At 41.4% G+C, this 26,007-nt stretch overlaps 1 protein-coding gene and 1 pseudogene across 12 annotated transcripts in view; one reads left to right on the plus strand and one right to left on the minus strand.

Annotated features, from left to right (window-relative positions):
* IFT88 (intraflagellar transport 88) overlaps positions 1-26,007 on the minus strand; it is a 172,175-nt gene that overhangs the window by 10,790 nt on the left and 135,378 nt on the right. For all 11 annotated transcript variants that reach the window (XM_084878565.1, XM_084878562.1, XM_084878568.1 and 8 more), the window contains one exon: positions 25,685-25,751. In XM_084878565.1, the coding sequence (XP_084734691.1) occupies positions 25,685-25,751 (67 nt within the window). The remainder of the gene's footprint in view (positions 1-25,684; positions 25,752-26,007) is intronic.
* Positions 16,632-18,091, plus strand: LOC311618526 (bifunctional methylenetetrahydrofolate dehydrogenase/cyclohydrolase, mitochondrial-like; annotated as a pseudogene). The gene has a single exon. The product of its transcript is annotated as a bifunctional methylenetetrahydrofolate dehydrogenase/cyclohydrolase, mitochondrial-like (transcript).

The following is a 26,007-nucleotide window of genomic DNA, read 5'->3' on the forward strand; positions in this document are numbered from 1 at the left end:
TTGCAATCCTGATCCTCTAGTCTCCTGTTGGATTTTTGTATATTACCCTTTATTTCAGTCAGTGTATACATAATTTCTAGTTGTTGTTTTTTTTCATACCCTTGAGGGTCTAAATTTATTGGCAGTTTCTAGAAGATTCTTGAGTAACCTTATAACCGTGGTTTTGAACTCTATATCCAATAGTTTGCTTTCCTCCATTTCTTTCATTTGTGACATGTTTCTTTGTCTCTGCATTTTGGCTGCTTCCCTGTGTTGATACAGTGGCCTTGTGTGCTGGGTGTCTTCCCAATTATCTGAGGTGGACACTCTTGGTGCACCCCTTTGTGGGCTGTGTGCACAGTTTTGTTGTAGTTAAGCCTTGATTGTTGTTGGTATCACTAGGAGGAATTGACCTCCAGGCCAATTTACTGTGGGGACTAGCTGTGGGGGATGTGCCCGCAAACAAGGTACTTGCCCTTGACAGGAATCCAATCTGGGACCTTTCAGTCTGCAGGCCGATGCTCTATCCACTGAGCCAAACTGGTTTCGGCAAATGTGGGTTTATTTTAATAGATATGCTGGATACAAAGGGCTGAAATAAATGAGTAATTGTTAACATAAACTAATATATTGATAACATTTTTAAAAAAATGTATTTTATTGATTTTGTACAGAGAGGAAGGGAGAGAAATAGCTAGAAACATCAATGAGAGAAACTCATCGATCAGCTGCCTCCTGCACACCCCCTACCGGGGATATGCCCGCAACCAAGGTACATACCCTTGACCGGAATCGAACCCAGGACCTTTCAGTCCCCAAGCCGACGCTCTATCCATTGAGCCAAACCGGTTTCGGCCTAATATAACATTTTAATAAAAATTAATATTTTTTTTCTTGAACATTTACCAGCCACTGAATAACTACACAAATTAATAAGGGCAACACAAATAAACCAAATTTTCTTGTGTGTTTTTAAAAAAATATTTTTATTGATTTCAGAGAGAAAGGGAGAGGGAAAGAGATAGAAACATCAATGATAAGAGAGAATCTTTGATTGGCTACATCCTGCACACCCCCTACTGGGGACTGAGCCCACAACCAGGGCATGTGCCCTTGACCCGAACTGAACCTGGGACCTTTCAGTCCACAGGCAGATGCTCTATCCACTGAGCAAAACTGGCTAGGGACTATTTTTCTTATTCTCTGAAAAGGAAATATTTCCTGTTGCGCACACCAAATAAATCAGTTCAAGACTAATGACATGACAATAGCTGATAAAATATTTGCTGCTAGTATTAGTGGAGAGAAATGGTGTGCCTGCATATAAGGCACATAAGGAAAATGAATGTATCACGATTATAGTAATCAGTCATTAATGAACATTGGAATTCGTTACTGATAACTAGTGGCCTGGTGCACGAATTCATGCACATTGAAAGGAAATTAATTAGAATATTTTAATATTGCTGTTTGCCCTTTCTCTATAATAGAAGTGTCAACCAAAGTCACAATTGACAATGACAGATCAAAACACACTTGTGATTAGCGCCAGCAAGATCTTTACATATACCACGTGTGCGTGAGTCCACTTAGTCTTTTATATATATATAGAGGCCCGATGCATGAAATTCTTGCAAGGGGGCACCTTTGCAGCCTCAGTGGATTGCCTCAGACCTCATAGCCGTGGCTTTGCCTGAAAGGTCATTCAGAAGGACATCTGGTTTAATTAGCATATTAAGCTTTTATTATTATAGATAAACTTGCTTAAGTAGACCTGCTTTCTTATTTAGCTAAACTTTTCCAGGCCCAGTGAAGCACCCCAACTTCTCTTTCAAGTAATTGTCAGTAATACAGCAGTAAATATCAACATGAAGATCATGCAGGGAGAACGAAGGGTAAAATATTTAACTGCAGCAGTGTTTGATTATAATCTGTGTAGTGAGAAATCCTGAAGTCATTTTCTTTTTTTTTTTCTTTTTTTTTTTTTTTAAATATATTTTATTGATTTTGTACAGAGAGGAAGGGAGAGAGATAGAGAGCTAGAAACATCCATGAGAGAGAGTCATCGATCAGCTGCCTCTTGCACACCCCCTACTGGGGATATGCCCGCAACCAAGGTACATGCCCTTGACCAGAATCAAACCCGGGTCCCTTCAGTCCCGAAGCCGATGCTCTATCCATTGAGCCAAACCGGTCTCGGCAATCCTGAAGTCATTTTCAAGGTCCACCATTTCTTACTTCTTTTCAGTCGGGTCAAGTTTCTAAGCTTTCTAAATCAATCTCCATTTTCTGGCTAACGAAAAGATTCTACTGAGTCTCCTATCTATCTACTCCAGGATTTCTGTGAGGATCAAATGAGATGAGGCATGGGAAAATGCTTCACAGACATTTGGTTAAGGTGTAAAATGTTTGCACCTGGCTATAAAGCAAGTCGTGTTCCTGGGCTGAAGAAACTCCAAGGAGGCTACTCGCTAGGGAGAGGAAGCCGGGCATTGCTATGTGACATCATTACCTGGTGCCCACAGCGACTGTTTCTGGGCTGGGCTGGGTTGTGGGCCACATTTTGCACCATGGGGTCTTGGCAGCATTGGCTGCAATTTGGTGGGTTGTTGCTCTGGGGTGGTGGTGGGGCCTGTGTCCTACTTGAGGGAAGTCGAATGTTGCATTGTGGGTGCTGTTTCTTTGTAAATGGCCAGTGCGCATAATGGCAGCTCCTGTATTGAGCATCTACCTTCTGGTGGTCAGTGTATGTCACAGCAACCAGTTGGACACTTAGCATATTAGCCTTATATGTACATAGATTATGTATAACAGGATATTGTAAAAATTAAATTACAAAATTTTTATTAAAAGTTTCTTACATACTGTTATATTGGTTGGGCCACAAAAATATTTGTTGTGGGCTGCATATGGCCTGTTTGACATGCTTACCCTAAACAAACTAAGAATAGAAGGAAATAACCTGAACATAATAAAGGGCATACAGTATGTGAAAAACCCACAGTGAACATAATACTAGAAGGTGAAAAACTGAAAGCTTTCCCTCTATGAACAGGAACAAGGCAACAATGACCACTCTCACCACTTTTATTCAATACTAGAGGCCTGGTGCACAAAATTCGTGCACTGGGGGAGAGAGGGTCCCCTCAGCCTGGCCTGCACCCTCTGGCATTCCAGGATCCCTTGCTCCTTACTGCCCTCCTGCTTGCTCCTTACCGCTTGGCTCACTGATCCTTAGTCGCAGGTTCCTTACTCTTTGGCTTGCTGCTCCTTAGCACTGCCGTGGAGGCGGGAGAGGCTCCTGCCTCCCCCCCCCTCCCCCCCCCCCCCCCCCCCGCACTTGCCAGCTGTAATTCTGGCTTCTGGCTGAGCAGCGCTCCCACTGTGGGAGCACCCTGACCACCAGAGGTCAGCTCCCGAACTGAGTGTCTGCCCCTGGTGGTCAGTGCACATCATAGCGACTGGTCATTTGGTTGTTTTCCTGTAATGGTCACTTAGACTTTTATTATATAGCTAGTACTGGAAGTTCTACGCAGAGTAGTTAGAAAAGAGAGAGAGAGACATTCAAAAAGAAAGGGAAAAAGTTAAATTCTGTCTGTTCATAAATGACAAGAACTTATTATACATAGAAATCCCTAAAGAGACTGTCAAAAAACTGTTAGAACTAATAAACAAATCCAGTAAAGTTGTAGGGGCAAAATCAATTGCATTACTATACACTAACAGTAGACTATCTAAAAATGAAATTAAGAAAACAATTCAATTTACAAATGCATAAAACATAAGATACTTAAAATATACGTATATATATGTAAGAGGTGAAAAATTTGTACACTGAAAATTACAAAACACTACTTAAAGAAATTAAGGAAGACACAATGATAGAAAGACATTCCATATTAATGGGTTCTAAGACTTAACACTCTTAAAATGGCCATACTACCCAAAGAAATATCCAGATTCAATGCAATCCCTATCAAAATCCAAATGAATTTTTCCCCCAGAAATTAAAAGACATTCTAAAATTTGTATAGAATTTCAAAACTAGCCTAAACCATGCTGAAAAAGAACAATAAAGTTGAAGACTTTACACTAAGAGATTTTAAAACATACTGCAAAGCTACAGTAATCAAACAATATGGCACTGATATAAAGACAGACATAGAGACCAAAGGGACAGAATAAGTAGTCCAGAAAGAAACCTAGATGTATGACCAAGTTATCTTCAACAACTGTATTAAGACAATACAATGGGGGAAGGATAGTCTCTTCAACAAATACTGTTGAAAAAACTGGATAACCATATGCAAAGGAATGAAGCAGGACCACTACCTTAAACCATATATAAAATTAACTCAAAATGGATTAAAGATAAAAATGTCAGACATGAAACTATGTAACTCTTAGAGGAAAACATAGAGGAAAAGCCATGACACCAAAAGCACAGGCAACAAAATAAACAACTGACAAACAAAACCACATCAAACTTTAAAAACTTCTGTTCAGCAGAAGAAAAAATCAAGAGGGTGAAAAGATATCCTAAGGCACAGGAGAAAATTTTTGCAAGTCATATAACTGATAAGAGGCTAGTATACAAACTATATAAATTCCACAACTCAAGAACAAAAACACAAACAATGTAGTTTTAAAATGGGCAAAGGATTTAAATAGATATTTATCCAAAGAAGACATTCAAATGGCCAACATGCATATAAAAGATACTCAACATTGCTAATCATCAGGAAAATGAAAATCAAAACCACAATGAGATAACACCTCACATCCATTAGATAACCAGTATTAAATAATAGAAAATAAGTGTTGGCAAGGATGTGGAGAAATTAAACATTTGTACAGCACTGGTGGGAATGTAAATGTTGCAGTGCTATGGAAACAGTATGAAGGTTCCTCAAAATATTAAAAACAGAACTATCATATGATCCAGTAATCCCATTTCTGTGTATATATCCTATCTAACAAAAGAGTAATATGCAAATTGACCATAACTCCAACACAAATGGCTGCTCCCATGTAGTCAAAGATGGCTGCCCCCATGTGGACACAAGATGGCCGCCATAAGATGGCCAGTAGGGAAGGGTAGTTGGGAGGGACCAGGCCTGCAGGGGAGGGCAGTTGTGCTCAATCAGGCCAGTAAGGGAGGACAGTTGGGGGTCATCAAGCCTGCAGGGAAGGGCAGTTGGGGGGACCAGGCCAGCAGAGGAAGGAAGTTGGGGGCAAACAGGCTGTCAGGGGAGCAGTTAGGCATTAATCTGGCTGTCAGGGGAGTAGTTAGGGAGTGATCAGGCTGGCAAGCAGAAATGGTTAGGGGCAGTCAGGAGGCAGGCAGGCAAGCAGTTGGGAGCCAGCAGTCCTGGATTGCAAGAGGGTGCAGGCTGGGCTGAATGACACCCCCCACCCAAACCACCTGCGCACAAATTTCATGCACCGGGCCTCTAGTTAAAAATAATTGAAAACAGAATCTCAAAGAGATATTTGCACACCCATGGTTATAGCAACATTATTCACAACAGCCAAGAGGTGAAAATAACTTCAACATCCATCAAAAGATAAATGGGTAAAGAAAATGTGGTAATGACATAAAATGGGATATTGTTCACCTTTCAAAAGAAAGAAAATCCCGACATATGCTACACTATGAATGAACCTTGAGGACACTATGCTAAGTGAAATAAGCCAGTCACAAGAGGACAAATCCTGCATGATTCCACTTATATGAATTATCTGAAGCCGTCAGTTAATTATAAACTGAGAGTAGAAGAGTGGATGCAGAGATATGGGAGGGAGAAAGAGCAGTCATTGTTCACTGGGTTTAGTTTCAGTTTTGCAAAATGGAAAAGTTATAAAAACCTACAGCAGAGCAATATACACTAGTTAATACTGTATGCTTAAAAAAGATTGATGACAAATTTTACATTTTTTACTACAATTTTCAAAAATTATTAAAATTTATAAAACTTTATATTCAGCAATTCCATCCTAAAATATTTTACTAAGAAAATCATGAAAATATTTGATGATAGGAAAGTAGACATGATATAATGCTGAATGAAGAAAGCAGAGCACCACAGTGTATAGCACTATGATCTCTTTTAAAAACATACTAGTACAACATTCATCTTTGGATATGATGTTTTGAGTTTATTTTTATCTAGAAGCCTACATTTTCTAAGTTAGACAGTATTCACTTTTTTGTAGTATTTTAGGAAATGTTATTACCTTTATGAAATAAGAGACTTCCCTGAGGACAGCAAAGTGATGATTTAATTCCATATTTTTGGTTTTCATTTTTGACTTTGAAAAGTCAGCAAGTTGCTGGGACCAGTTTGGCTCAGTGGATAGAGCGTCGGCCTGCGAACTGAAAGGTCCCGGGTTCGATTCCAGTCAAGGGCATGTACCTTGGTTGCGGGCTCATCCCCAGTAGGGGGTGTGCAAGAGGCAGCTGATTGATGATTCTCTCTCATCGATGTTTCTAACTCTCTGTCCCTCTCAATTCCTCTGTGTGTAAAATCAATAAAATATATATTTTAAAAAAGAAAAGTCAGCAAGTTGTTTTTTTTTCTCTCCAATTTTTGCATATTGTAATTTGACTGTGATATATGGAATTATTCTATTTATCCCACTTTTTGTTGTTGTTAATCCTCAACCAAGGATATTTCTTCCACTGACTTTCAGAGAAGGGAAGGAAAGGAAGAGAGGGAGAGAGGGAGAGAAACATCGATGTGAGAGAGACACATCGATTGGTTGCCTCCTGCTTGAGTCCCAACCAGGGCTGGAGAGTGAACTTAAACCCAGTATGTGCCCTTGATGGAGAATTGAGCTGAGACCCTTCAGTCAGAGGGCCAATGCTCTAACTACTGAGCAACATTAGCCAGGGCTATCTCACTTTTGATTTAGCTTTGTAAATCTGAGTAACATTGAAAATTCTCAGCTATTAATTCTTTACTTTCCCTCATTCTGTCTTCAACATGTATATCCCTTATATATCTCTTAATATCCCTTAATATTAATATCTTTTAATCACTCCTATTTCCCATCACTTGGACTCTGTCCTGCATTCTGAGTAATTTCTTCAACTCTCTTCCAGGACATGAATTCTCTCTTCATCTAATCTAATTTGCTTTTCAGGTGTTAGGATGCTTTTTCTGTAAATGACCAGACAGTAAATACTTTAGGCTTTGCATACCAAATGGTTTCTGACTACAAATGATTGAATATGGCTGTTTTCCAATAACACTTTACTGTCAAAAGCAGGTGGTAGATCAAGCCAAATTTGGTCATGTAAGTTGTAGTTTCCAGACCTCTGCTTTAAACCATCTATTGTGTTTCTGATTTAAATTACATTTTTCACTTTTGGAAATTCAATTTGTTTTTTTCAAGCCTGCCTAGTATAATAATTTTTATATTATTTTATTCTGTTGTTGTCATACTTAAAATACATAAGTATGACACTGTTTGAATCCAATTGCTGAGTTTGTATAGTGAGAATTTGGATAGTGAATCATTGTGTGTTACCTAATTCCTAATCTTAAATACAACACACACACACACACACACACACACACACACACACACACACTGATTTCATAGAGAAGAGAGAGGGAGAGAAAGATAGAAACATCAATGATAAGAGAGAATCATGTGCATGAATGCCCCCCATTGGGGATGGAGCCCTGACCAGGAATGGAACCGTGACCTCCTAATGCATAGGTCAACACTCAACCAGTTGAGCCACACAGTTCAGATTCCTAAATTTTAGATAGCGTTAGAGTTCAGATAGCAGGAATTTTAGGCTGTTATCCCTACCTAAAAAAAGTTACCTGAATCTATTCAGTTCTAGAATTCAGATAACAAGAGATATGTGTATTCTTACCTTTACAATATATTCTTTATCTGATAATTATAATATACTAGAGGCCTGGTGCACAAAATTCATGCATGTGTGTGTCAGGGGGCTGTCCCTCAGCCCGACCTGCACTCTCTCCAATATGATACATCCCTCTCACAATCCAAGACCACTGGCTCCTAACTACTCACCTGCTTGCCAGCCTAATGCCCCCAACTGCCCTCCCCTGCCAGCCTGATCTTGCCCCTAACTGCCTAGGCATTGGCCCCCACCACCGTGGCTTTGTCTGGAAGGAAGCCGGACATCCGGAAAATGGCTGGATGACCTGGTCTAATTATCATATTCCCCTTTCTTTTATTAGTATAGATATGTAGTCTTTGAAGACTACATTGTATAGTTTCTGTTGCTCACTCATAGAGGCTTATTTCCTCATGTGTTTTCTTAAAGTAGTAGGTTCCTGTTCTTTAGAACTTTATCTGAAAAAATTTTTGAAGCTTATTTACAGTGTGTTCCTCCAGGAAGGGTTACGCTTATTTCCTCCAGGTTCCCGGGAGCACCACAACTCAATCCATTCGATTCCAAAGTTCCAGGTTGGATTCTTCAGGCCACACAGGTAATAATGTATTCTAGCTCCAAAACCATATGAAAACTTATGGTTAGGAATTTCAAGGAAGTGCTTCCTGTTTATCACATTCCAGTAGAGACAAGGTGGAAACGCATCCTTTGTGGGTGAAATTCTTTTCTATTTGATCCACTGAGGGTACTGTTTATTAGGGACCTGGCTTTCTGAAGGGGATTCTTTGGTCTGACCTCTGACCTTTTGGGGGCCCAGGTTTTATCTTTTGTTCTCTATGAGTGCCTATAAACCCAGGCTCTAGGCCACAGGAATTTGCTAGAAAAAAACATTAGTTTCTGTACTTAATGTTTTGCATTTAAAATTTCTACTCACTTTTAGTCTCCAAATAATATCCTTCTTTATTAACTCAGCCATAAATTTTAAAAATGTTTTTCATTTTCTCATTTCTTTTTCCTTCCTTTTTAAAAAACAAAAACAAAAAAAAAACAACCTGATTTTAGAGAAGGGAAGGGAGAGGGAGAAGAGGGTAAAGATGGAGAGAGAGAAACATTGATTATTTGCCTTCCATACACACTTCGACCAGGGATTGAACCCATGACCTGGGCATATGCCCTGACTAGGAATGGAACCCTCCACCTTTTGGTGTACAGGATAATGCTCCAACCAACTGATCCATACTGGCCCTGAACTTTTTTATTTTTATTTTTATTTTTTTAATACTCAGTCCACCATTATCAGGAGTGCTCTACTTGCAGGAGTTTCCCTGAATATTCCATCTTACTGTCAGAAATAGAAGTCTATAAGAATTTCAGTCAGGAAAAACACACAAAAATGTAATTAAAAAGGTTAAATCTAACTTCTTTGTTTTAAAGGTGAAAAAACAGGCCTAGGGAGGTAAAGTAATTTAATAAGAGTTCCTAGTTAGTGGCAAGACCAACACCAAAATCCAGGTTTTCTGTCTGCCAGCATGGTTCTTAACCATCACATAGGAATGTCTATTTTGGCAAAGGATCTATGTAAAGTCATAAAGACATGGAAAGTTTATATGAATAACTATGGCCTCATTCACATATTCCTGCCATATGCTATTCTAAGCTTAGCAGCTTAACTGACCATGAAATACAGCTGTCTGAATAAAGACAAACATCCAGACATAGTTAACTCACAATCTCCTTTCACAGTCCTGTTTTAGACTCTCCCCCCATCCCCAGTGACCATCTTCTTGTCTTGTGACTTACAAAGCAAGTTTGTAATCTTGAAACTTGGAAAAATCTCATACTCCTTTGCTACAGGGGAGATGACATCCTGCTTTGACCAATTTTTTTTTTTTTTTTTACAAGGCAATTTATACTAAGAAGGTGACCTATTGTAACATTTTAGAATGTTGTAGTTTTTATTTTATTTTTTAATTGTTTTATTTTATTGATTTTTAGAGAGGGAAGAAAGCAGAGGGAGGGGAGAGGGGGAGAGAGAGATATGAGAGAGAGAGATATGAGAGAGAGAGATATGAGAGAGGGAGAGGGAGGGAGGGAGGGAGTGAGATATGCTGTTCCACTCACGCATTTACTGGTTGATTCTTGTATGTACCCTCACCAGGATCAAACCTGCAACCTTGGTATAGCCAAATGACGCTATAATCAACTGAGCTACATGGCCAGGGCTAAAATGTTACAGTTTTTATTTTTACTTTAAAAAAATATATATTTTTACTAGAGGCCTGGTGCACAAATTTGTGCACCATAGAGGTCCCTCAGCCTGGCCTGCAGGATCAAGCTGAAACTGGCTCTCTGACATCCCCTGATGGGTCCCGGATTGTGAGAGGGTGCAGGCCAGGCCAAGGGACCCCTCTGGTGTACAATCAGGGCCAGGAAGGAACATGGGAGGTTAGCCAGCAAGGGAGGGACCATGGGAGGGCTCCAGGGTGTGTCTGGCCCATCTCACTCAGCCCCCATCAGCTGGACCCCAGCAGTGAGCTTACCTACTTGATCAGTGCACATCATAGCGACTGGCCAATCAGTTGACCGTCTGCCCCCTTGTGATCAGTGCACGTTATAGTGAGCAGTTGAGCAGCCTTAGCATATAATTAGCATATTATGCTTTGACTGGTTGAATAGATGACTGGACACTTAGCATATTAGGCCTTTATTATATTGAATTTATTTCAGAGAGGTAGGATCAGGGGGAGAGAGATAGCAACATCAATGATAAGAATCACTGACTGGCTGCTTCCTGCATCCCCCACAGTGGGGACTGAGCCTGCAACTGGGATTGTGCCCTGACCGGGAATCAAACCATGACCTCCTGGTTCATAGGTCAACGTTCAACTACTGAGCCATCCCAGCTGGGCTAGAATGTTACAGTTTTTAAATACAAGTTCTTTTTTGGTGAGAAACTGAGTTTCAAAACATAAGCTCTATTTATGGAACAAATTAAGAGGCTAACTACATAAACTTCCATTTCCAAGGGAAGACAGTCTTTACTTATTTAGAAAGAATATGGTTAAGAGCATGAAAATTATTTACAGTTGTAGATAAACTGAAGTAGAAAAGAAAAACTAAAGAGAAGATGAAAAGCCATGTACTTCATTTTTGTTAATTCTTTAAACAATTAGATTATGGCAAATATTTTATGATTTAAATTCAACAATTTTATCAAATTGAGTACATAATACATTTACTCTAGTAGTGAAAATAAGAAAAATATATAGCTTTTTAAAATCTTTAATACCACCAATGATACTTAAAAATTCTGGTGACTGCCGAAACCGGTTTGGCTCAGTGGTAGAGCGTCGGTCTGCGGACTGAAAGGTCCCAGGTTCGATTCTGGTCAGGGGCGTGTACATTGGTTGCGGGCACATCCCCGGTAGGGGGTGTGCAAGAGGCAGCTGGTTGATGTTTCTCTCTCATCGACGTTTCTAGCTCTCTATCCCTCTCTCCTCCTCTCTATAAAAAAATTAATAAAATATATTAAAAAAAAAAATTCTGGTGACTATTAACTATGCTCCATGGCAGAGGAAAAGGAGACATAGCCACCACCATCAGTCAGGTCCACCGACTGTGGGTAACTTTTACCAGAAACGTTTGCTATAAATAATTTTCCATGATGTTACACCTTTAACACACTTTTGAAATCCAATAAAATATCTGACTTTTCTGTCTATTTCTTATTTTATTGACTTTCGTATGCTTTTAAGTGGACATTATTTTCTTTATAGAAAAGTGAGAAGGAAACCACATTGCAAAATTACTATTAATCACTGCTCTCTGGTTGCAAATAAGATTGTTTCTCGGGAACTGCATGTTCTCCAGCTTTGGGGCTTCCAGTGGCAACATAACGCCTCCTAGATGAGGCGGGAAGCAGGATGTGGAATCGAGCACAGGGAAGGAGAAAGGGGCCTGTGTAACTGCCACAGTGAGGAGACTGTGCAAAACACAACCAAGCCCATGATTACTCCTGTTGAACATTTCACTTATTCTCAGCATTTTCTGTCATATATAATATGACCAACATGTGTGTATATACAGTAATTCTCTGAGTTTATGGTGTGGAACTTTTAAAGGTCTTGAAGAATATTACCAAACACACCCTGCAAAGTCCCACTTCCAGCTTCCACCAGCAGCATTTAGCTCATAAATACAGTCTTCTCTCTGGGTCCTGGAGAACTGGCCTTCCTGACGGTGCAGCCTTCCCTTAATAACTGGTGAGGCTGCACACACACCACCATTCACAAGAGAATGACTTATACTTTTTAATCACCTTTCTGCATCCCACACTTTCCTCTCCTTAAAATCATGGAAATCTGACTTTTGCCTCCAACAGTGTATTGAGAATGCTGTCTTTAGGGTTTCCAACACTGTAGAAATTGAAAAACTGAATGGCCTCTTTTTTTTTTTTTTTTGGCTTCAAGTTTAATTACATAATATGTACCTGAAAATTCCTTAAATTATCTATATATATAAACACCTAAGTGACCATTCGACCAATAGCTATGACATGAACTGACCACCAGGGGGCAGATGTTCTGACCGGTAGGTTAGCTTGCTGCTGGGGTCCAGCTGATTGGGATTTGGTGAGATGGGCCGGAGATGGGCTGGACACACCCCCGCACATGCATTGGTGCGAGGGACCCCACCAGTGGACAAATCCATGCACTGGTCCTCTAGTCAGATAATAATTGATTATCTTCCCCCACCACTTCCCTTAAGTTAAGAAGCCTTATCAATTGTTCCATCACGTTCTTATTTTTTGACAATGTATCCAAATGAAACTTAAAAAATTCTTCTCATTTCTCGGTGTGTTACAAACATAGTGCCCTTACTCACTGAAATATCTTCTGAAGGGATCCTCTATTGGTGAACTATAAACTCTGATTTCACTCTTCATTAGACATTAAACTTTTTTTGGTGTCTCTCTTTCATCCCCAGGATGATATTCAATTTAGCACCAACTAAAATGCAGTCACTAAGGAAACTACTCACTCCATAAGTATGAGGGAGTTTTTGTTTATGGTTACAAACACTAACGGACTTCAGAAAGCACACTGAGACCTTTTGCATGAAGCTACTATCCATCTTACTTCATAGTCTGACTTGCAAGTGACCTACCCTTTGTCATGAGGAAACTGCTCTTCCTTTGCTTCATCTCTTTACAGAGTTAAGGGGCTACAAATCCAAAGTTCCCTCCCAAGCCCCAGCATCATGGCCTGTAAGCACAGATGATACAATCAGTGCAAAACTACACAGGGTCCAAGGCTAGGGCCCAGCTGCACTGTGAGAATGTCAGCTCATTTTTACCTTGTTCCCAGCTGTAAGGCTCAGTTTAACTCCACCACTCCCCTCCCTCCTTCGTTTACCTAACTGTGTATAACCATCAAAACTGAAATTAGCTCTGACAGCCACTGTGATAGGCAACACTCAGGGGCAGAGTGATCCTGTGGAGAGATCAATGAGGATGAAGGCAAAGTAGACAATTCATTTATTCTGCTTTAACTATAATTCATATCCTAAATGCTTAACTCAATGCTTGGCATATAAAAAGGATTAGAAGAAGTTGGAAGGGAATTGGTACTTCCTGAGTACCTAGGATGGTCAGGAACTCGGTAAAAGTTTGTTGATAGGAAGGCAGAAAGATAGGAAGGTGATCAGTGCACATTATAGTGAGCAGTTGAGCAGCCTGGGGGGAAAGAACTAGATGTATAAAATATGCATACATGTGAATATATTTATAGATATACAGTAATACATATACTGCACAGATTTTATATTTAAATATATAGTACACATATCTATAAGATTTTTAGACTGGATTTCCTGTGTCTTTCGTAATTTGCCTCTGATGGAAATTCCAAAAAAGGTGTTTGATGAATGTTTTGATTAACTGCAGCATTACTGGAATAAATATTCCACTTTCCAAGTTGGTAACTTCAAAACCAACATTCATTTGTAGATATAATTTCTAGTATTTTGTTAAATTTTATAAAAGTAAGGCAGTGGGGTCCATGTGTTGACATTCACCTTCATGCACAAACCCACGTGAGCCTTCAGAGTCAGGAAAAAACTGAGAACAACAAACTCAAGGTCATACGTCAAGCAAAGGTACACACATGGACCCTCACTATATCCACAGGTGGACACTAAAATTTGGATTCTCTTTTGTCAAAGGAATCACCCTTGCCAGTGCTTCCTGGTTATAACCTCAGTTCCTTCTCTCAACCACCCTACCAGGTACATCCTTATTTTCACTACCATTTAACTGATGAAACTGTGACAAAAGATTAAGTAACTTGTTGGAGATCGCATAAGATGCAGTAACTTGAAAAAGGGAGTCCATGGATGCCATGGATGCTGAATGAACACCAGGACTGAGGAACTAATTCAAATGACCTCAGACTAAGGGCAGTGAGCCAAGGGCCAGAGGGAAGGAGCACCTTCCTTTGGTGCTCAAAGTCTCATCACTGCGTTGTTCTGTGTGACGTATTTGGAGGTGGCTGAGCTGTAAACAGTCGAGATCACTTTAAGAGGGAAAGGTAAACAATAGTCTCATTGTAGAGCTGTATCTTTAGATTAGATAGCTGTAACTGGTGCTTTGGTCAAAAGGAAATTCCTGAGTCCCCACCGGTTATGACTGAGAACATTCATGTAGAGCTGGGTGTAGAGTAGGGATCAGCTAAGTATAGTCTGTGAACCAAACCTGGCCCGTCCTGTTTATGTATGTCTAGTGGGTTAACAATGGTTTAGATACTTTTTTAATGGTTGCAGAAAAACACTAAAGAAGAATATTTTGTGACACAATGATATTTATACAACGTTCAAATTTCAGTGTCTGAATATGAGGTTGTGAGACTCACCTACATCCACCCCCTTATATGTTGTCTATGCTGCCTCTCACCACAGTGGCATGAGAGGACGTGGCCCTTGAGTCTAAACTACCTGCTGTCTGGGCCTCTGTGGGAAAAGTGTGTTGAGAGGACCACTCGGCTTAGAGAACCTGTGTGCCAGAAGATAGGCCACTTGTTAGCAGATCAGACCAGCAGGGTCTGTGACTGTACATGCTGGTGCGACCGCCATCCTGCTAACTATCCTCTAATACTTATCACTAACAACGTTACACTGTGGCGTCAAGCCGCAAAGTGCACAGCAGTCAGGGTGTCCAGCACAGTTATCCTGAGACTTGTGTGAAGTGGGCACTTACATGGGACGAAGCTGTTGGGAGTGCCGCTCTTTAGAAGTAAGAGCCCCAGTCCTGCCAGCTTCTGAAGGCTTTTCCCACCCTGTACAGACTCACTCTCTTTTTCCCAGGAAATTACCTTCGTTCTATTGATTTGATTGTGTGAATTGGCTGTATTCACATTGATTTTCTATCTCCCCTCCTTAGTCAGTGATCTTTTATCCCTCATATGTGGTGGGCACTGAGCATGCACCACTGGATCCCAGAAAAACTGTGCAAAGGTATTCTAGTCAAAGAACTTGTTCATCCTTGACTATAATCTTAAAATAAAAAACTTTGATTAAAAAAATGGTTACAATTTACTTTATAAAAGATGTTCTTTAAAAAGTTGATCTTACAATGAATTTCTGTTCATTGAGTCATAATATCCTATAATTTTAATGATGAAATTATTTTAGGTATGAAATTGAGACATTTTTCTTAGGAAAAGTTGGCACCCAAGGCATAGTAAAAATTAAGCGTAAAATGCAGCAAACCATTAAGTACACATATTAACAAAACACAACTTTAAAAAGGAATGTTAACAACATAGCACTCAAAATTTTTTTTTGAGTCAGGACTGCCACCATCATGCAAAGGGAAGAGGCCCTCCGGAAGGCTCTCCCTGTCTCGAGGACCGGGGCTATGAGAAGCAGAGGTGTCCGGTGGTTTCCTGGCCTTTAAATGCAGCCGGCACACGGGCGGGCGAAGCTCCATCCACTTCCCCCGTGCACAGGCTGACTACTGAAGTTACCAATTTGGATAGTGGAGGACACAGCTCTACTTGTGGGAGTTGATCTTTTATGTGACACGGTTTAATTTTTCTTCTAAACTGATTGATGCTTGGCACTGAGCTGCTAAAACCTTAACTCAAAATTGTGCATTTAAAAGAAAAATACGGCGAAACAGGTTTGGCTCAGTGGATAGAGCATTGGCCTGTGGACTGAAGGGTCCCAGGTTCGATTACGGTCAAGGGCATGTACTTTGGTTGTGGGCACATCCCCCGTGGGGGGTATGCGGGAGGCAGCTGATCGATGTTTCTCTCCCACTGATGTTTCTAACTTTCTATCCCTCTCCCTTCTTCTCTGTAAAAAAATCAATAAAATATATTTTTAAAAAATAAAAGAGAAATACATCTTTACTTCAAGTAGTTAAAACAAGTTCATGTCATTTAAGTTAATTCTATTTTGCCTTCGCTGGCATTGCTCAGTGGTTAGAGTGTAGGTCTGTGCACCAAAGGGTCATGGGTTTAATTCCTGGTCAAGGGCACATACCTGGGTTGCAGGTTTTATCCCCTGCCTGGTTGGGGCACGTGCTGGAGGCAACCAATCGATCTCTCTCTCTCTCTCTTTCTCTGTCTCCCCCGTTCCCTTACCCTCTCTCTAAAAATCATGGAAAAAATATCCTCAGGTGAGGATTAACAACAACAACAAAATAAGTTAATTCTGTTTTAAAAGAAAACTAATGTACTAACAATCCTGGAATAGATATTCATAATTCTAAACCAGATAGTACTGCCTTTCAATGGGATTTGTATCAAGTAATAATCAATAACAGTCACACTCACTCAGCACCAGCATGTGCCCTCTGTGGGTTGTGCGTGTAATACTTATATCACCTGGGCTGTGACAGAGCTAGGAAAAGAGGCCGAGGCTGGATGACTATGCACTGCCACACACTGTGGTTTTAAATGTGGTGCCCTTTTTATAGACACTCTGTCACATCGAATCCTGTAGTATCTCAATGGAGATACAGCAGTGGCTCTCAAAGTGTGGTCCCAGAACCAGCAGCATCAACTGGGACCTTGTCAGAAATGCAGATTCCTGGGCCTCCAATGTGGGTGTGGGGCATGGCTGCTTCATCCCTCATATCCACATTGGCCACCTGGCTGCTCCGACCCGCACAGATCTGCTGCTTCCATCATTGCCCATTTCTCGGCTGTTCAAAATGAACCTGTGGTCATTCTGGAAGGAAACTTGCCCAGCAGATCAAGTAGGAAGTGAGGCAGGACGTGGAAGAGTGGGTGGCAGCCAGCAACAAACGGCCATACCTGAGCGTGGTTCTGGTTGGCAAGAATTCTGCAAGTCATTCCTGTGTCCCCAACAAAACCACGGCTGCTGCCGATGTGGGAATCAGCAGAGACAATTGTGAAACCCGCTTCAGTTTCAGAGGAAGAGCTGTTGAACTTAATCAATAAGCTAACTAATAATGGTAACATCGATGGCCTCCTTGTTCGGCTGCCGCTTCCTGAGCTCATAGATGAGAGAAACATCTGCAACGCTGTTTTTCCAGACAAGGATGCTGATGGCTTCCATGTGATTAATGTGGGGCAAATGTGTTTGGAGCAGTATTCCATGTTACCGGCTACGTCATGGGGTGTGTAGAAAATAATTAAGCAAACTGGCTTTCTAACCCGAAGGAAGAATGTGGTTGTAGCTGGAAGGTCCAAATACGTTGGGATGCCCATTGCAATGTTGCTACACACAGACAGGGTACATGAACGTTCTGGAAGTGATGCCACTGTTACAATATCTCATCGATATACTCCCAAAGAGCAACTGAAAAAACATACAATTCGTGCACATATTGTGATCTCTGCCGCAGGCATTCCAAATTTGATCCCAGCAGATATGATCAAGGAAGGAGCAGCCGTCATTGACGTGGGAATAAATAGAATTTAGGAACCTATCACTGCTAAACCCAGGTTGGTTGGAGATGTGGATTTTGAAGAAGTCCGGAAAAAAGCCGGTTACAGCACTCCAGTCCCTGGGGGTGCTGGCCCCACGACAGTGGCGATGCTAATGAAGAATACCATTATCGCTGCCAAACAGGTGCTGAGGCCTGAAGAGCGGGTAGTACTGAAGTCTGAAGGGCTCGGAGTGGCAACTAATGAACTATTGAGTGTTCTGGGTCATGAACAGTAATCCACGCCAGTTCAAGAGGCAAAACAGGCCAGAAATGCAGCATCTCTTATTTACTCTACTGACATGTTTTTTACAATAAACAATGCATTGTATTTATTGAAAGCTTAAATGGGTGGATGCTTGTGCACATAGCTCTCCTCAGTACCTTACCAGGGGTCATGCCATTATCATGCTGGGGCATGCGATCTGGCTATAAGAGGAGCCAATAGCCTGGTGATTGCATGGGGCACACTCATATTGAGAAGGGGTGCTTTACTTTTCTGACCACTTCAATTACAAATTGCCTTTTCCAGGATTGCATTTCCCAAGTGCTATTCCAATAACAGCTGATACTCACTTTTGAGTTCAACTGGTCAAAGCAAAGGAAAAATGTTGCTAGAGAAAATTAGGGGAAAGGTACAAAAGAAGAAATGATAGTAATCTGAGTAGAAAAAAATTACCCCAATTTTATATTGACTGATAACCAGAAGAAAAGCTACCTGTTAGTAGCATCCTGTCATTTTAAAGCTTAGTCGTTGGGAAAACGTCTGTGTGCTATTAGCCTTTGTTTTATGTGTGTTACCATTCATGAGGTCTCCTTTTGGTTTTCTGGGATTGAAAGGCTTATTTCATAAATAATTCACGTGTATTTGGTTTTTCCCATATCCTTAATCTTTATTGTTAATTTTTTTGTACTTATGGGGATATCTGTATCATTTCTTTAAACCCATTTTTGAAAAATAAAACGTGGGCTTGATAATCATTAGGGCAATTGCCTTTTCCACCAAAGAATTGTCAGCCTGCTGCCTGCTTTCTCTGATGTACCTATTGGCTTTCATTGATAGGTTTTTGAGAGCTTGAGTTAATATTGCATTTAATCAGACTTTCTGATTAAGTTTTTTGTTTTATTTTGTTTTTTAAATAAAATACTCTGACGAGCATGAAAAAAAAAGAAAGAAATATAGTCTATCATAGGTTGACTGACTCAGAAGTACTAGAGCTCTGTGGTCAGTCTCAAGTGATTCTGACTAACATCTGAGAACCACTGAAAGGAAAGGAGGTGAGGTTTACTGAGCAAATTAATAGCAAAAATCAGACTTCCAGGAGACTAGTCCGATCCACAAAAAGGACAATTTCGTAGGATCTCCGAGCATTTCAGAAATAGTTATTTTATATAAATAATGATGATGTATTAGTTCTCCATGGTCTTCTGTCCTAGGCAATTCTTCAAAAATCAAGTTGCAGGAATGCATTTAAATTATTATATTTACACTAGCTCATGACTAACTTTATTTGGATTCACACAAAAATTGTTCTTTCAGAGGGAAAAACCAAGATGGCGGCATAGGTAAACACCTGAACTGCTGCCTCTCACAACAATTTCAAAACTACAACTAAAAGACAAAAAGGACACCATCCAGAACCACAGTAAGGCTGGCTGACTGGAAATTATACAACTAGAAGGAAAGAGAAAAGTACACTGGGACTCAGAGGAACTGTGGAAGGCAGAGGTACTGAGGTGCATGTGTGGAGAGGGCTGGCAACTGAGTATGCGGCTGGCTTTCTCAAACGGGAGGGAAACAAAAGCTCCCAATTGCTCTGAACTCCAGTTCCAGGTGAGACTCTGGGGACCCAGACTAATACAGGTAGAAGTTGGACTGTCTGGCAGCAGGTGAAACTCAAGGGTGGCTTTCTCTCAGAGGTGCTTGCAGTGATTACTACGGGACACTGAGACACAGGGGCCTCTTAGGGCAGGGCTGATGGGAAACCATTGCTGTCTGCTCCACCCTGAGAGTCCGACCCATCCTAGCTGAGCACAGAGGCTTTTGCAAGTCTTGTCTCATGAGAGTGTCTCCAGCACAGAAATTCTCCTAGCATAGACACGGCTGATCCTCACAGCCAATTGGCCTGGAGGTCAATTCCTCTCAGTGATACCAACAACAATCAAGGCTTAACTACAGCAAGACTGTGCACACAGCCCACAAAGTGGTGCACCAAGAGTGTCCACCTCAGGTAACTGGAAAGGCTGAGCCACTGGGCCCTATAGGACACCCACACACAAAACCACTCTATCAACTCAGGGAAGCAGTGAAAAATGCGGAGACAAAGAAACAGGTCACAAATGAAAGAAATGGAGGAAAGCAAACGAATGGATATAGAGTTCAAAATCACGATTATAAGGTTTTTCAAGAATTTTTTAGGATAGGCCAATAAATTTAGCAAGATCCTCGAGGATATGAAAAAGGACCAACTAGAGCCGAAACCAGTTTGGTTCAATGGATGGAGCGTCGGCTTGGGGACTGAAGGGTCCCGGGTTCAATTCCCGACAAGGGCATGTACCTTGGTTGCGGGCACATCCCCAGTAGGAGGTGTGCAAGAGGCAGCTGATCGATGAGTTTCTCTCATTGATGTTTCTAGCTATTTCTCTCCCTTCCTCTCTGTACAAAATCAATAAAATATACTTAAAAAAGAAAAAAAGAAAAAGGACCAACTGTTGTAGAAATTAAGCATACACTGACTGAAATAAAAAATATTATACAGATATCCAACAGCAGACCTGAGGAAGGCAAGAATCAAGTCAGAGATTTGAAATACAAAGAAGCAAAAAACACCCAACTGGAAAAGCAAAAAGAAGAAAGAATCCAAAAATATGAAGATAGTATAGGGAGCCTCAGGGATAACTTCAAATTACCATCGAATTATGCGGGTGCCAGAAGAAGAGAGAGAGCAAGATACTGAAAACCTATTTGAAGAAATAGTGACAGAAAACTTCTCCCACCTAGTGAAAGAAGGAAGCACAGAGAACTCCAAACAAAAGAAATACAAAGAGGACCACACCAAGACACATCATAATTAAAATGCCAAGGGCAAAAGACAAAGAGAAAATATTAAAAGCATCAAGAGAAAAACAGTTAGGTACCAACAAGGGAGCACCCATACGACTGTCAGTTGATTTCTCAACAGAAACTATGCAGGCCAGACGGGAGTGGAAAGAAATATTCAAAGTGATGAATAGCAAGAACCTACAACCAAGATTACTCTACCCAGCAAAGGTATCATTCAGAATTGAAGGTCAGATAAAGAGCTTCACAGATAAGAAAAAGCTAAAGGAGTTCATCATCACCAAACCAGTATTACATGAAATGCTGAAAGGTATTCTTTAAGAAGAGGAAAAAGAAGAAAAAGGTAAAGATAAAAATTATGAACAACAAATCCATATATATCAACAAGTGAATCTAAAAATCAAGTGAATAAAAAATCTGATGAACAGAATAAACTGGTGAATATAATAGAATCAGGGGCATAGAAAGGGAGTGGACTGACAATTCTCGGGGGAAAGGGGTGTGGGGGGTGCGGGAAGAGACTGGGCAAAAATTGTACACCTATGGATGAGGACAGGGCCGGGAGTAGGGGTGATAAGGGCAGAGGGTGGGGTGGGAACTGGGTGGAGGGGAGCTATGGGGGAAAAAAGAGGAATGACTATAATACAATAATTGGAACAATAAAGATTTATTTTTAAAAAAGTTGTCCCTTTCTCCTAACTGCACTGGGTATCTAATCCAGGATGAAGGCTCAAACATTTCCAAGTTAAGCTATAAATGTGCAAGTCTACGTTTTACAGGTTAGAGGTGGGAGATGGGTGAGATCGGGGCTTCCTTTACATAGAGGTTTGTCCTAGAATTTCCTAATGGCAAGTGGGTGACAACCATGCAGAGGGACTGCTGTTTGCGTGGAAGTGGGGGAGCCTGCAGGATAGCTGCTGAGGATAGGTGTGTCCAGTGTACAAGGAGAAAAAGAGGAGACAGTGAGAGAGGGGTCCACAGCATGGTTTACGCAGACTTCAAAGCAAGGGATAGCCTTGCCCTGGGCTGTGCTGAGAACTGGAGAAAAGAGGCAGAAAACATGATTCCTGTCACCAAAAGTGGCACTCCAACTTGGACTTCAGGATGAGGGAAGAAATAAGGAACAAAAAGGCAAATGGTGGGGAAAGTGGGCAAGTCCCCTAGGAAGGAATTGTTTAGTGCCTTCAACTTGTGCCAAGGAACTGGGAACATGAAAACCGGCTTGTAAAAATGCCTCCAAACCACAGTTTCAACTCCAAACTGCCTTCATGTGAGAATAAAACTTATTTATGCACTTGAACTGACTATTTGTGCTGGACTGAAGTGGACTGGAGCAGAGAGAGGAAAACTTATTTACGAAGAACAAGAACAAGCAACAGTGGGGAGGCCAAGACCACAAGGTGACTTTCTACAGACGCCTCTCTCTGCACACAGGCGTCAGACAAGGCAGCTCGCCTTCCCACACTTCAGTCTTGGCTTCACTGACCTGCCTGACTGTGAGGAGGTCTGGGCCTGTTTTGTTCTGAGGCACAGCATGCGTCCACTAGCATGAGGGAAAGGTCACCTAGGCAGGCCGTGCAGACCTTTATGTCAGAGGACTTGGAACCTGGTGCCCCGAAGTGCAGCTTGACCTTTCTGATGTTTCCGAGAGGCGGACATTGGAGTTGGCCTGGGGTACTTTCTCAGGGTTCTGGTTAAGCCTCAACCTGCTCAACAGTTCTAGGCCTGCCCCAGCACCCTGTTAGGAGGTCCTGATGTTACAGATTTTCAAAGTGAAGACATTGGGGTAACTTAGGCTCAGGTTAGGGATTAACACTGGAGACATTTCATGAGTGACCAGGGAAGGCTGAGAACATCCCATAAGGCTGCTGCTGCTATTTTGGGAGAGACTGGTTAGTGACTGACTCTGAACTTAAAATTCTTAGAGGATGTGCAGGATACTAGAGTATCTGGTCCCAGAATGTTAGTTTATAATTAACACTTCCCTAAGGGTTACTCAAAACAATTATTCCTTAGCGGAACATTCAACCTCAAAAGAGCTTGTATCAAATGGCCTGCTTTCTAAAAGCAAGCATGAACCAGCAGCAGAAGTGGGTCTGGTAGCCTTCCAGTGGTTCTTTTGTGGAAACAGAGTGCCTGGTCTGCTGACTTTGTGGCCATTCAGATCATGTTTGGTAATATACATCCACGATTCCGCATCTACAATTCCAAATAAAGAGGTCTGAAAGCTATGTGTTCAGGTGGCAGTATGTAAAACTTAACTTGCCCTGAAGCAATTTTTAGCCACTATCTATCCTAAGTGTGAGTATTCATGTTTCACTGAATTAATACTTTATTTGGTGATGAGGTGTTCCTATGGGAATTAGATGCTATATAGCTAATGCACCTCATTACTTTTTAAACTCCAAAAAAAAAAAAAAAAAAATGCCGAATTCAACAGTATACTTGGCCCCAAAGGCTTGCTTAGGGGCTGTGGGCCCGAATTGCTCTTTGGCTTAAAGGCAATTGTAGGGGCCTGTTTCTTAGACCCAGGATGGAGCTAAATCCAACCCCAGACAGCCAAAGGAATATGGTAAAACTGGAGTGGGGTTGGGTTAGGGACAAAACAGAGGTATATCTGAAGGCTGGGGGGACATATGGCAATATCAGTGTCCATCATGACCAGGAGTCTGACAAGACAGGAATCGGCTGCTCCTTGAGGTGGGAGCCCCTTTGCACTCCCAGGATGCAGGCTCTGGCACCAGCCCCTGTGACCTGAGGGCTAACTGGCCAGGACTCTGAGGTTCAGTGGGAGGAGCTGGACTCATCCTTGGAGAGTCAGGCTGTCTCACTGGAACTAGAGGCCCAGATGACTACTAGTAAACACCTAATGTACTTAGTGAAGCAGAGCTCTGATTTCTACAGAGTCTTTGTTCCTTCTCAAGTCCTGAATCTTGGAAGACACACATGCTTTTGTTGTGGCAGCATCCTCATCACTAGAACCTTGTGTGTCTTTCCAGCTAGATTAGAATTTTCTTAAAAAAAAAATATTTTATTGATTTTTTTACAGAGAGGAAGGGAAAGGCACAGAGAGCTAGAAACCTCGATGATAGAGAAATACTGATTGGCTGCTTCCTGCACATCCCCTACTGAGGATGGGCCCGTAACCAAGTTACATCCCCTTGACTAGAATCGAACCTGGGACCCTTCAGTCCACAGGCCACCGCTTGATCCTATCCACTGAGCCAAACCAGGTAGGGCTAGATTAGAATTTTCTTGAGCACAGGGGCCACCATGTATTCATCCCTGTGATCTTGGCACTGAGCACAGTGTTGGGCACTGAGAAGGTATCCAGTGAACGTTTGTGAATTAGTGAAAGGCCTGCCTATCTAAGGGTCACACCTTGCTTTGTCCTGACTCCTAGATCAGAGACAGATACTATGCAGCTGGGCAGTTGCATGGACCTATGTATGTAGGGATGTGAGAGAATGGAGCTGTATTTAATGGTCACATTTAGCATTCGTTTTTCCAATGGTTTATTTAAAACCACCAAATTTCTACTAAGTTTAACTTAAACTATCCCCAAAGCAGAGGGAGAAGGTAGATTTTGCTGACTGGGAAAAAGAGAAGGAAGATTTGCCAAACAAACATTCTTAAAGTAACTAGAGACCTGGTGCATGAAATTCATGCACTGGGGTGGTGGGGAGAGGTGTCTCCCCTTAGCCCAGCCTGCACTCTCTCCAATCCGGGGCATGTCTGACTGCCGGTGTAGGCCTGTTCCTGGAGATTGGGCCTAAACCGGGCATTGGACATCCCTCTCATAATCGGGGACTGCTGGCTCCTAACTGCTCATCTGCCTGCCTGCCTGATCGCCCCTAACTGCCCCCTTGCCGGCCTGATCACCTACAACTGCCCTCATGCCAGCCTGAGCACCCCACACAGCCTGCTGTTCATTTGGTCATTCCTCACTAACCCCCCTGCTGGCCTGGTCGCCCCCTGCAGTCTGCTGCTTGGTTGTCTATCTGGTCATTTAGGATGTGATGGCCCCTGGCTTTTTATATATTAGGATGATGTCACGAGCAGTTACAGAGTCAAGGAATTTGGAGATGCACAACTTCAGAAATCACCTAAATCCTACAGCAGTTATGTGGTTGCTCCAGAGACACATGGTTATCATGATCAAGTCTGGAACAAGAACCATGCCCCTGAGTTCCCAGACTGGCACTATTTCTACACTGAAAGTGGAACTGAAGACCTGAGACTGTCTGCATTTTATAAGACCACCTTACTTCTCATGGTACTTCCTTAAAATGTAAATTTTAAACATCACACAGTAAAGCCTTATTAGGATGGACACAGAGAGCTAGAAACATCGATGAGAGGCACAGAGAACTGTTTACAATAATTTATCCAACCCAAACTTGTTTGTTATGCTATTAGCAGAAACAGTTCTGGTTAAGAACTAAAATTGCTTACTGGCCAGACAGCTCAATTGGTTACAGTGTCATGCCGATATGCCAAGGTTGAGGGTTTAATTCCCACTCAGGACACATAAAAATATGAATCAATAAATGCATACATAAGTGGAACAACCAACCAATATTTCTCTTTCTCTAAAATCAATAAAAAAACAATTTAAAAACGAACTAAAATAACATTTATATTTAATTTATAAATCAGACTGACTGCCTACAAAATTAATTAGAATAAGTGAGGTTTAACTGTGTATACAACACACACACACACAGAGATAAAGGACATTTTTAGATTGTTCCAAAATGTTTCCAGAAGCCCATGTACTAATCTGCAACTTCAAGATGACAGAAAAACTTACCGCTGCCAGCACTACCCTCTCTCTTGCCGCGGGAACCTCCGGGGCCATCTCTGCCAGACTTGATACGCTAGAACAAGAAGATGAGTTTAAAAGAATAACTCACATTTCTTCAAAGTTGAATATAACTAAATGTTGATTTTTAAATTAACGTTACTATGTAACTCTGAAGACTTATTGCTCCTACATTTCTGAAAACTGGGGTCAGATTGATTATTACCTGAATTGGTTCTATAGGAATAAAGACTATGTTGTGTAACTCAGAAATTCAAAGCCTGCCCTCTAACGTGCTGAGTGATCAGTCCTTGTCACACTCAAGTGGCACT

Source organism: Pipistrellus hanaki (genome assembly GCF_964339955.1).
Source record: "Pipistrellus hanaki genome assembly, chromosome: 3".
NCBI classification, from domain to species: domain Eukaryota; kingdom Metazoa; phylum Chordata; class Mammalia; order Chiroptera; family Vespertilionidae; genus Pipistrellus; species Pipistrellus hanaki.